General features: G+C 44.0%; 1 protein-coding gene across 2 annotated transcripts in view; it reads right to left on the bottom strand.

Moving 5' to 3' along the window:
- Nucleotides 1–4237: 4237 nt before the first annotated feature.
- The window catches only part of LOC143765433 (G protein-activated inward rectifier potassium channel 1-like), a 103116-nt gene continuing 94535 nt past the window's right edge, over nucleotides 4238–12818 (bottom strand). The window contains exon 3 of one of the 2 annotated variants that reach the window (XM_077252092.1): nucleotides 4238–5081. In XM_077252092.1, coding sequence (XP_077108207.1) covers nucleotides 4480–5081 — 602 coding nt within the window. In that variant the 3' untranslated portion in view covers nucleotides 4238–4479. The remainder of the gene's footprint in view (nucleotides 5082–12818) is intronic. The other variant, XM_077252093.1, reaches the window with a different exon arrangement.

Below are 12818 nucleotides of genomic sequence, written 5' to 3'. Positions count from 1 at the left end.
TGGCAAAATATCGGATCTCGCCCATACCGATACCCGATACCAATGCATATCTATGGGACACAAAATATCGGAATGGTTCCCAGGGTCTGAAGGAGAGGAAACTCTCCTTCAGGCCCTGGGATCCATATTCATGTATAAAATAAAGAATTAAAAAAAAAATATATTAATATACTCACCCCTCCGGCGGCCCCTGCTCTTAGCGGTGTCTCCGTTCCTAAGAATGCCGAGTTAAGGACCTTCGATGACGTCGCGGCTTGTGATTGGTCGCGTGACCGCTCATGTGACCGCTCACGCGACCAATCACAAGCCACGACGTCATCGCAGGTCCTTCACTCGCTCATTCTTAGGAACGGAGGCTGCCGGTTTCAGCGATTACAACCAGGGCGCGTCAGAGGGTGAGTATATCCCTATTTTTTATTTTTATTCTTTATTTTACACATGAATATGGATTCCAGGGCCTGAAGGAGAGTTTCCTCTCCTCCAGACCCTGGGAACCATACACTGGGAACTTCCGATTCCGATTTCCGATATCACAAAAATATCAGAACTCGGTATCGGAATTCCGATACCGCAAATATCGGCCGATACCCGATACTTGCGGTATCGGAATGCTCAACACTAGTGAGGATGCTTTTCTTCAGCACAAATGACATTGTGAGTCATAGATTTTTTAGTGATAAAGATTTCACCCTTGGTGGAGAAAGGTTAAACTTGATGGACATTGGTCTTTTTTCACCCTATGTAACTACCAGAGAACATGTGTTGTAGAGGAGGGTTAATTAACAGTTAATTATATGTTCTTTAAGTATGCAATACCATTTTCTTTTTTAACAGAAATTTTTTAGGTAGTAGGAAAACCCCTTAAAGACAATGGCCTAATTTCATCAAATCTCTTATGCTAGAATACTGGCGTAATACGCTTTGAAAAGTCACAACATGAGGGTGTGAAAATGTCATTTCCATGCCAGGTTCGGCCAGCTTCGGGATGCAGCATGGTGTCACCCGTTCGTCTAAATCATGACAAGCCTTCCGTACTTTATGTCACAAATCTTACTCTAGTCTTTGACTGGAGTAAGAATTGTTGCTAGGTGCAAGGGGTTGCATGCCTCTTTGAAGACGTGCCTTATTTATTAAGAGAGTGAGAATAAATCTCTATGCAAAGACCAACACTGATATCACCGGTATATGTCAACCATATAGTGGTAGATATCAGTCTTGCCGAACATATAAAATATTGCAATACAGTTACAGAGACTCACAGGCAACGTTCTTTCTGATGGAATTGTTCACTTTTCTCGTCGTTTCCATCTGGCCCAGACCGACCTGGCAACTTCTTCTAACCACGACTCGTCTGCAGAGTTTACAACAAAAATATGTTTGACTTCTCACATTTCCAGCATCGTCTCCATCTATTCCCAACTTGCACAAGCTCCCTATCCTACTGTCATCCCAATGCTGAGCCTTCTGCTGCCATATTTGTTGCTGTTACTGAACCTACTGTGTGGTACAGATACAGCGCTCCTTAGTGGCCCACATGATAATGCCTACCACTGTGCCCCTTACAAAGAAAATGCCCTCTTGATCGTAAACTTGATCCCTAGAAAATATTAATGTGCTCTGCAAGTGCCTTAGAAAACAATACCCACATTTTGTCCCCTAGAAAGTAATAATGCCCCAGTGTTCTCTTTTGACGATCACACCCATAACTATAGTTCTTCTTAAGTGGCAACTTAACATTTAATAATGTCCTCTGAGTCCCCTTCACATACAGTAATAATGTTCACTAATTCTTCCATACAGCAATATAGTCCCGTGTCCTCCACAGTACAGCATTAATTAGATTAATTAGTAAGATTCTACCCACAGCTCCGCTATATACAGTGTGATGCCTCAACTGCTTCCCTATAAATATGCGCACCGCTCCCCTTATACACAGAATGATGCAGTCACAGTCCTCAATACACAGTATGATGGACCCATAGCTCCCCTATATACAGTATGATGTCCCAGACACAGTATGATGTTCCCATTGATCCCCTATACACATTATGATGTACTCCACAGTCCCTTATACATAGTTTGATGGGCCCCAGCTCCCTTTATACAATAGGGTGGCCTCCACAGTTCCCTGAAAACAGTAGTATGATGCCCTTATAGCTCCCCTATACGCAGTATAATGCCTCTACAGCTCCCTGTAAACAGTATGATAGCCCTCAAATCCCCATGTATACAGTATAATGCTCTGCTACGCACAGTATAATGCACCAATTCCCCCTGTAAACAGCATAATGCACCACACACTGTATGAGACAGTTTAATGCCCCCTAGAGCCCCTCTATAATCAGTATAATGCCCACCTATACCCACTATGATGGCCTCACAGTAGTCCTAACAGTATAATGCCCCCCATGCCCCATGATACACAGTAAAATGCCTCTACACTGGATGATGCCCCATGGCCCCCCTATACAAAGTGTAATGCCACCCACACTGTATGTTTGCTACCACAGTAGTCCCCACACTGTATGATGTTCCACTGTAACCTTCACACTGTATGATGGCCTCACAGTCCCCATACAAGTATTATTAAAATAACAAATAAACATCATATATGCATTTAGCCCTGGTTCCTTGCGAGTCTGATGGCAGAGAGCTGCAGGGTGCAGGTGGACCAACACAATGCAATCATCACAATGCAGTCTATAGCGACCTGCGGTCTCCAGAACAGAGAGCAGTAGTGCAGGGATACAATGCTTCCCTACTCTGCTATAGAGTTTAATTGTCACTGCCCCCTCCCCCGGTTGCTACACTATTGATCTAGACATCTAGATACATTCTTTGTGGGTAGGAATGCCTCTCTGTTAAAGGGGTTTGGGGTGACTCTTACCCTGAATACCTATTCTTAGGATCGGTCATGAATACCTAATTAAGAGAAGTCCAGCTGTTTGTACCGATATTCGGTTAGCTTTTTAAAGGGTCCACGGTATACAATATGTAGTGGCTTTGCCAGGTATTACAGCCACTGCTGTTCAGTCTCCTGAGTGGGACTTAGGGTACTGTCACACAGTGCAATTTTGATCGCTACGAAGGTACGATTCGTGACGTTCTAGCGATATCGTTACGATATCGCAGTGTCTGACACGCAGCAGCGATCAGGGACCCTGCTGAGAATCGTACGTCGTAGCAGATCGTTTGAAACTTTCTTTCGTCGCTGGATCTCCCGCTGTCATCGCTGGATCGCTGTGTGTGACAGCGATCCAGCGATGCGTTCGCTGGTAACCAGGGTAAACATTGGGTTACTAAGCGCAGGGCCGCGCTTAGTAACCCGATGTTTACCGTGGTTACCAGCGTAAAAGTAAAAAAAAAAAAACCGTACATACTCACCATCTGATGTCTGTCAGGTCCCTTGCAGTCTGCTTCCCGCTCTGACTGTGAGCGCCGGCCGGAAAGTGAGAGCAGATCACAGCGGTGACGTCACCGCTGCGCTCTGCTCTCACTGTACGGCTGCACTCAGTCAGAGCGGGAAGCAGACTGCAAGGGACCTGACAGACATCAGATGGTGAGTATGTACGGTTTGGTTTTTTTTTACTTTTACGCTGGTAACCACGGTAAACATCGGGTTACTAAGCGCGGCCCTGCGCTTAGTAACCCGATGTTTACCCTGGTTACCAGCGAACCTCGGCATCGCTCCAGCGCCGTGATTGCAAAGTGTGACCGCAGTCTACGACGCTGGAGCGATACTCATACGACGCTGCGACGTCACGGATCGTGCCGTCGTAGCGACGAAAATTGCACGGTGTGACAGTACCCTTAGCTGCAATACCAAGTCACTGCCACTAAAAAATGTATGGCACTGTGCCAGGTAAGCAATAAAGACAAAGACCTCTTCAATCAAACAAACGAGGTGTAGGGAGTCGGAACCCCATCGATTTGATATTGATAACCTGTCTAAGGTTTTTTCACACATCAGTATTTTTGATCAGTATTTCATCAGTAATTGTATGGCGCAAAATCAGGAGTATCTCATGTGTCAATCTTTCAGTTATAGTTTTTCTTTGTAAGTTCCGCTTGGCATTCAAACACTGATGCAAAATACCGACCAAGACAAGCTCTTAAGGACATAATAAAAAACTGGGAAAATAAAACGTGTATGAAATAAGTATAAATCTTAAAAACTGCACACAAACAGAGCAGTAAATACTCGAGTTCATGTACATTCAGTAAATCTTGATTCACATTTTAAGAGAATTTTTATTATTTTCAACTATTTTTTTTCCTTGTTCCAAATACATATTATATAATCTATGTGTCAATTCTCATGCATTAATGAAAAGAAAACACTTTTTCAATGCATGTTTTAATGTCGAAAACAATGTTTTATGACAAAAATGTAGAACAGTGAATGTCTCTTCTTGTCACAAAGTTTAAGGCCATTTATTATTATATTCCACTTTGGAAACCTCTTCAGTTCATATACGTTTAGCTGATGCAGCCAGAATTCATTTTCCTCAGCTTTGCTGGTAGATTACTATCCAGCATTGTCCCCAAGGTTAGCATGCCCTGTGTCTTCTTCTGAAGCTGGAGGTTTCCAGTAGACTGTGTCATACACTCGGGTTTCACCTTGAAATATTTCAGTGGTGTATTCTCCTCGCTGTCTTCACATGTGGAAACTGTGATCCGTTGTATTTTTAATGGGAGGTCCCCGGTGCTGCATGCTCTTTCCACACTATTACTACACATTCTTAGTAGTTTTCTCTGGGCATTGTCACTGCCCCGACTGAGTTTTTGAAGCTTGGATGGAAGTAAACTGCTGCCTACTTCAAACACATTGAGGTAGTCCAAAGAGCAAACCCTATCCCGGTGATATTTATCATTGCAAAGAGATGTTAGAGGAGAACTTGGGGCTTGTTTCTTCTCTAATTCCTTTACGCTGTAGTAAGGAGTTGGGACTTCAAAGGTGGCGTGAAACTGGGAGTAGTCCACCCTGAAGAAGCCCTCTTCTAGGGACATGACTGGAAGAAATCTATGTCCCCAAAGAACTTCATCCTCAGTATAGGATGTTCTTGCTTGGCAAGTCATTCCTGCAAGACAATCAAGATGTTATTAGATTTTTTAAATTCAATAATATACATATGATATATTGTATGTATTAGAGGGAACCTGTCAGGAGCTTTAGGGTCGCCAAAGTAACCACATTTCTGTTAAACCAAACGAGTCCCAAATAAGAATAAGGGCATACAAGTCAATAGAGATATTATCCTACAAAAATTTTATCCTAAATACCGATCTTTTTAATGTAATGATCTAATTACTTTTCTTCCTCTTTGATGATGTTTTGTTTGAGAATCTCCAGTGCATGTTGCGATAGTAAAACAAGACGTAATCAAGGGGGATAAACTGCAGTCACTGACATCTATTCCAGGGGCAGAGCTACCCACTGCTCTATTGAGTATATGTTGGTTGTCAATTCCGAAGTGTGCTCTGTAGGACCTTGTCACTGTGCAATATTCTTTTTAATACACACTGACAGTGAGATCCCTCGCCAGCTCTGGTGAGAAGTGACGAGCTGGGAAGAGAGCATATTAACAGTGCACATTATAAGGAGATAACCCGGCAAGCAGAAAAAGCAGAAACCAGCCCTAACCCCAAAGTTGACATTACGTTCAGTGGCGTTCCTCTCTACAAAGACTTGTTTTAGGAAATTGCTCCTAAAGGACAGGAAACAAGATTATTACAGAAAAAAATGATCGAAACCAGAGTGATGCATAGCAAAATGTTAAACACTAAAGAGTAAAAAAAAAGTTAGCGATTTGTTATTGGTGCATACTTGCAAACAGTCCTGTATTTTGTGGGAATGTTCTGCATTCTGGAACTCAAATGTGTACCTAATCCCTGTTTTCACCTTCCTGACCAGGCCAATTTTTTCAGTTCTGACCACTGTCAACTTATGAGGTCATAACTCTGGAATGCTTCAATGGATTCCACTGATTCTGAGGTTTTTTTTGGGACGTTTTGTACTTCATGATAGTGGTAAAATTTATTTGATATGACTTGCTTTTATTTGTGAAGAAATTGGAAATTTGGCGAAAATTTTACAATTGTTATATTTTAATTTTTATGCCTTAAATCAGAATGGAAATAGTTAATTTAATAGCTAACATTTCCCACATGTCTACTTTACATCAGCACAATGTTTGAAATATAATTTTTCTTTATTAGGAAGTTATAAGGGTTAAAATTTGATCAGCGATTTCTTATTTTTACAACAAAATTTACAAAACCATTTTTTTTAGAAACCACATCACATTTGAAGTGACTTTGGGGGCCTATATGATAGAAAATGCCAAAAAGTGACAGCATTCTAAAAACTGCACCCCTCAAGGTATTCAAAGCAACATTCAAGAAGTTTATTAACCCTTCAGGTGCTTCACAGGAATTTATGGAATGTGGAAGGAAAAATTAAACATATAACTTTTTTTCACAAAAAATTTCCTATAGACCCAAATTTTCATTTTCATAAGATTAACTGGAGATATTGCACCATACAATTTGTTGTGCAATTTCTCTTTAGCATGCCCTATATGTTGTGGAAAACCATTGTTTAAGCACACAACAGAGCTCAGAAGGGAAGGAGTGCCATTTACTTTTTGAATGTAAAATTTGCTAGAATAATTAGTAGACACATGTTGCGTTTGGAGAGCCCCTGATGTTTCTAAACAGTGGAAAAAAAACACAAGTGACTCCACTTTGGAAACTATACCTCTCAGGGAACTTATTTAGATGTGTGGTGAACCCCCCAGGTGCTTCATAGAAGTTTATAACGTTGAGCCGTGAAAACAAAAAAAATAAAATTTTTCCCACAAAAATGTTTTCTAGCTCAAAATATTGTAATTTCAGAAGGGTAACTGGATAAATTGCAACATACAATTTGTTGTGCAATGTCTCCTGAGTTTACAGAGTCCCCATAGGTGGGGGAAAACCACTGTTTGGGCACACAACAGAGCTCGTAAGGGAAGAAGCAATATTTGAATGTAAAATTTTCTGGAATAATTAGGAGATGCCATGTCACATTTTGAGAGCCCCTGATGTGCCTAAGGCCGGCATCACACTAGGCGTAAGTAAATACGGTCCGTTTTTTACGGCCATAATACACAGTAATTGTCCCAAAACACTGTTCCGTATTCAATGCGAGGATGTGATTTTTACGCACAAATTTATCTGTGTGTCATCCATATGGCATCCATATGGCTTCCGTACAGCGTTTTTTTCTCGCAGGCTTGCAAAATGGACATATCATGGATCCATCGGCTCAAATATTCTTAAAAACATATATACAGTCTATATATATATATATAATATTTAATTCAGTGCTAGATAGCAGAAAAGCCGGTAATTCAATTGCCGGCTTTTCCTATCTCCTTCACAAACCCGACAGGATATGAGACATGGTTTACATACAGTAAACCATCTCATATCCCTTTTTTATCACATATTCCTCTTTACTCATGTAAGAAGTGTCTTTGTGTCAAATTTGGGGGCTCTAGCTATTAAATTAAAGGGTTAAATCCCGGAAAAAATTGGCGTGGGCTCCCGTGCAATTTTCTCCGCCAGAGTGGGAAAGCCAGTGACTGAGGGCAGATATTAATAGCCTAGAGAGGGACCATGGTTATTGGCCCCCCTGGCTAAAAACATCTGCCCCCAGCCACCCCAGAAAAGGCACATCTGTAAGATGTGCCTATTCTGGCATTTAGCCTCTCTCCTCCCACTCCCAAGTAGTGGTGGGGTATGGGGTAATGAAGGGTTAATGTCACCTTGCTACTGTAAGGTGACATTAAGCCAGGTTAATAATGGAGAGGCATCAATTATGACACCTATCCATTATTAATCCAATAGTATGAAATGGTTAATAAAACACACACACATTATTAAAAAGTATTTTAATGAAATAAAGACACTTGGTGTTTTAATATTTTATTAGACTCTTAATCCACCTGAAGACCCTTGTCACCTGAAATAAAGTTGAAAAAACAAACAACAATATTCCATACCTTCCATTGTTACAGTCTTGTCCCACGCTGTAAATCCATCTGAAGGGGTTATATCATTTTACACCCAGGAGCTCTACTAATGCAGCTGTGCTCCTGACTGTAAAACTTGGTGAATGAATGGAATGCAGGGAAATTTACTGTAGTTACTTCGAGTCGCGGTGATGCGCCCTCTGCTGGATGAACTGATATGAACTCCAGCGTGGGAACTTTTCAGAATATTTTCCCATGCTCGAGTTGGGGTTTCTGGAAGGGTTAAAAAAGCCCTTCTGATGTACGAGACTCCTGCTTCTCTAGATTCCGCTATGAGTCTGGTTGTCCGCATTGATCGCCGTTTGCGTCAGGGGGAGCATGAGACACTGCCTATGGGAGAGGGTTTAGGTTCACGTGAGGTTGCTGCAGGTGAGCCCACAGAGCCTATGCAAATCGCAGGGGTGTCACATGTGAAGCGTCGAGCCCCTGAGCTCAGGAAGCAGGGAGACTGTTTTTACTGTGGTAAATCTGGTCATTTTATTAACATCTGTCCTCTGCTGTCTAAGAAAAACGCAACGGCGGAAAACTTCTAAGCTCAGAGGGTGTGGAGGAGACCAATCTGAGCTTATGTATATCCTCCATGGTGGTTTCTCAATGCATGCTCCCTGCTAAGGTTTTTATCGCTGGCAGTGAGCTGCCATTTACTGTTTTTGTGGATAGTGGTTCAGCCACAAATCATATTGATGAGGAGTTTGCGCGCACAGCAGGTTTTAGGATTGAAAAACTGTCTCATCCTATCCGCGTGGTCACCATCAATGCTGCTCCTCTCTCTCAAGGGGAGAATACTGAATTTGTGGCTGAGGTGAAACTCCACATTGGGGTTCTACATTCCGAGCGGGTTACATGTAAGGTGCTCAGGAATCTTCCTGCTCAGGTGGTTTTGGGTTTTCCTTGGTTGTCCATGCACAACCCGGTAATTGACTGGAAAACTCAGGACATAATTCAGTGGAGCGAGTTCTGCCAGGAGAATTGCCTGGCCACATGTGTGGCTGCGGTGACTTCAAGCGTTCCGGAGTCACTTCTGGATTTTGTGGATGTGTTCTCTGAAAAGGGTTGTTCAGAGTTGCCGCCACATCGTCCCTATGACTGTTCTATCAGGTTTAAACCAGGGGCCAAGTTGCCTAAAGCAAGGATGTTTAACATCTCCGGTCCGGAGAGACAAGCGTTAAAAGATTATATTGCTGAAAGCTTCAGCAAAGGGCACATCAGGCCATCATCCTCGCCGGTGGCAGCAGGGTTCTTCTTCGTGAAGAAGAAAAATGGCGGATTACGCCCGTGTTTGGATTTCAGGGAGTTGAACCAGATTACGGTTCGTGATCCATACCTGATGCCACTGATACCAGATTTGTTCAACCAGGTGGCGGGTGCTAAGTGGTTTACCAAGCTTGACCTCAGGGGGGCATACAACCTCATAAGAGTCCGTCAAGGTGATGAGTGGAAGACGGCTTTTAATACCCCTGAGGGTCATTTTGAAAATTTGGTGATGCCTTTTGGGTTGACTAACGCACCTGCAGTGTTCCAACATTTCATCAATGAAGTGTTCTCGCATGTTTTGGGGAAATTCGTTATCGTGTACCTAGATGACATCCTCATATATTCTTGCGACCGTGATGCTCATTTAAATCATGTCAGGCAGGTGTTACAGCTTCTCAGAGAGAATAAGCTGTATGCTAAACTTGAGAAATGTGTATTTTCTGTTCAAGAGTTGCCTTTCTTGGGTTATATTGTGTCTGCTTCTGGTTTTAAAATGGACGCCGCTAAGGTGCAAGCGGTGCTGCATTGGGAACGTCCTGATAACCTGAAAGCACTTCAGCGGTTCCTTGGATTTTCTAACTACTATAGGAAATTTATCAAGGATTTTTCCATCATTGCTAAACCGCTAACTGACATGACTAAAAAGGGTACCAATTTCTCCGTTTGGCCTGAGGCTGCTGTGCGCGCATTTGAGTTTCTTAAGAACAGTTTTGTTTCAGCCCCCATTCTTGTGCAGCCAGACGTATCAAAACCCTTTGTTGTGGAAGTCGATGCGTCTGAGGTTGGTGTGGAGGCGGTACTATCTCAAGGCTCATCTTTGAGTGGTTTGCGTCCGTGCACCTATTTCTCCAAGAAACTGTCGTCCGCCGAACGTAACTACGATATCGGCAACAGGGAGTTGTTGGCAATCAAATTGGCCTTTGAGGAATGGCGACAATTCTTGGAGGGGTCGGGCCATCAGGTTACTGTTATTACCGATCATAACAATCTGCTGTATTTGGAGTCAGCCAAGCGTCTGTCCCCCAGGCAGGCTCGCTGGGCATTGTTTTTCACGCGGTTCAATTTTGTTGTCACTAACAGACCGGGGTCTAAAAACACTAAGGCGGATGCTCTGTCCAGGTGTTTTCCGGGGGGTGAACCTCGGGAAGATCCAGTACCCATCCTCCAAAAGGGTGTTGTGGTTTCGGCTCTCACTACCGAGGTTGAGGCTGAGATTGCCGAGGCTCAGGAGGAGGTACCATCTGAGCTTCCCATCAACAAATCTTTTGGACTGCTTCATCTCCGCTTAAAGGTTTTGGCGGAGCATCATGATGCTGTCCTGGCTGGCCACCCAGGGGTTAGAGGTACCTTGGAGTTGGTGTCACGTTGGTTTTGGTGGCCCAAGATCCGACAGGACGTGGTCTCATACGTGTCAGCTTGTACCACGTGCGCTAGGGCTAAGACGCCCCGCTCCCATCCTGTTGGCACACTACTTCCTCTTGAAGTACCTAGTAAGCCATGGACGGAAATCTCCATGGATTTCATCACTGATTTGCCCTCATCAGCTGGGAACACTGTCATCTTGGTGATTGTTGATCGGTTTTCTAAAATGTCGCACTTTGTGTCTTTGCCTTCGTTGCCTAAGACCCTGTCTCAGGTATTTGTGCAGGAGGTGGTCAGACTTCATGGGGTTCCGTCTGACATCGTGTCTGATAGGGGGTCTCAGTTTGTGGCAAAATTTTGGAAAGCATTTTGCTCACGGCTGGGGATCAAGTTGTCTCATTCTTCGGCGTTCCATCCTCAGTCAAATGGTCAGACTGAGCGTATGAACCAAAATTTGGAACAGTGCCTACACTGCTTTTTCTCTGATAACCAGGAGGAGTGGTCTACCTTTCTTCCTTTGGCTGAGTTTGCCATCAATAATCACCGCCAGGAGTCGTCTGGGGAGTCTCCGTTTTTTTGTGTTTACGGGCTACATCCTCAATTTTGTACCTTGAGTCAGAGGGGCTCTTCCGGCGTTCCGGAGGAGGATCAGTTAGGAGCACAATTGTCATCAGTCTGGAGGAGAGTTAAACAGCGCCTGTTGAATGTGGGTGCTAGGTACAAACGTGTGGCTGACAGTAGGCGTGTGCCAGGTCCGGACCTGAGTGTGGATGACTGGGTGTGGTTATCCACAAAAAACATAAGACTCAAAGTACCGTCCCTTAAATTGGGTCCACGGTTTATTGGTCCATTTAGGGTCACCGCCGTCATTAACCCAGTAGCGTACCGATTGGAGCTCCCTACGGTGTATAAGATACACAACGTGTTCCACACGTCTCTTCTAAAGAAGGTGGTGGGTTCTGTGGACGTGGCGCCTATGCCACCTCCAGTCTTGGTGGATGGTAATTTGGAGTTTGAAGTCTCCAAGGTGGTTGACTCTCGTGTAGTGCGTCGCACTTTACAGTACTTGGTACACTGGCGTGGTTATGGGCCTGAGGAGAGGTCCTGGGTACCAGCCTCAGATATTCATGCGGATCGGCTGGTCAGGTTTTTTCATCGTCGCCATCCAGACAAGCCGGGTCCTATAAGCCGTGAGGGCCCTGGGGTCCCTCGTAGAAGGCGGGGTACTGTCATGTCAGACGCTGTTCAAACCAGGTCGTTCGACAGACAGCGGTAATTCCGCTTTTGACCACTATTTGTTCATTGGCGTCGGCTAGATTTTATCTAGCTGTTCCGGGGTTAATTTAACTGATCCTCGGATTGGAAGCTGGGCCATGCCCATTGCCTTTAAATAGTTCTCCTGATCATTGGGCGTCGCCGATTATAGCTTCTGTCTTGTGCGTTGTTATCTCGGTCTGGAGTGGAGAGCTGGTTGTTGGAGATTCGTTGCTGGTGGTGTATTTTCCTTAGTCTTATTTACTCCTTCCTATATTTGTATTTATTTTGCCCTGCACATTTATAGTGTATTCCTGAGTGACTGCGGCGTGGTGTATATTTTCCTTTATCCTTGTCTGTGCTAACTGTGGGTATTGGTGCATTACCTCTTCACTGGGTGGTGTGCGGAGGTTTCAGCCTAGGGTTGAAACAGGAGACAGGGTGAGGTTCGAGGCCTGGACATGCACACCATCAGTGTAAACTCCAGGTAGAGGGTCAGTCAGGATTTCCCTAGTCTGAGGGAAATTGCAGGGGCCCGGGTTATTAGCTCTCGCTCACCTAGTCTCCCCGTGACAGCTTCTACATCTTCCCCATTTTTCACCACTTGTCTGGTCCAGGATCTTGTGACAGTAGCTTCTGACTGGCTGGAAACCAGAAGCAGGAATGATGCTCTAATAGACTATTGAAAAGTGACCTCCACGCAGCTCCATGAAACACTGGAGCTGTCTGGTGTTTACTTTTTGCCGGAGACCAATGGGAGCGGCAGCGAAAACAGATGAAAATACCTGAATCTGAGTATCAGACAGGGGGCAGGAGACTTACATTTAAAGCACCACTCCAGCAGTGCAATTAAAAAAAAAAATGCTGGAG

The sequence above is a fragment of the Ranitomeya variabilis genome, chromosome 4 (genome assembly GCF_051348905.1).
Source record: "Ranitomeya variabilis isolate aRanVar5 chromosome 4, aRanVar5.hap1, whole genome shotgun sequence".
NCBI lineage: Eukaryota > Metazoa > Chordata > Amphibia > Anura > Dendrobatidae > Ranitomeya > Ranitomeya variabilis.
Note: the sequence above shows the minus strand (reverse complement) of the source record. Positions and strands in the feature narration are given on the sequence as shown.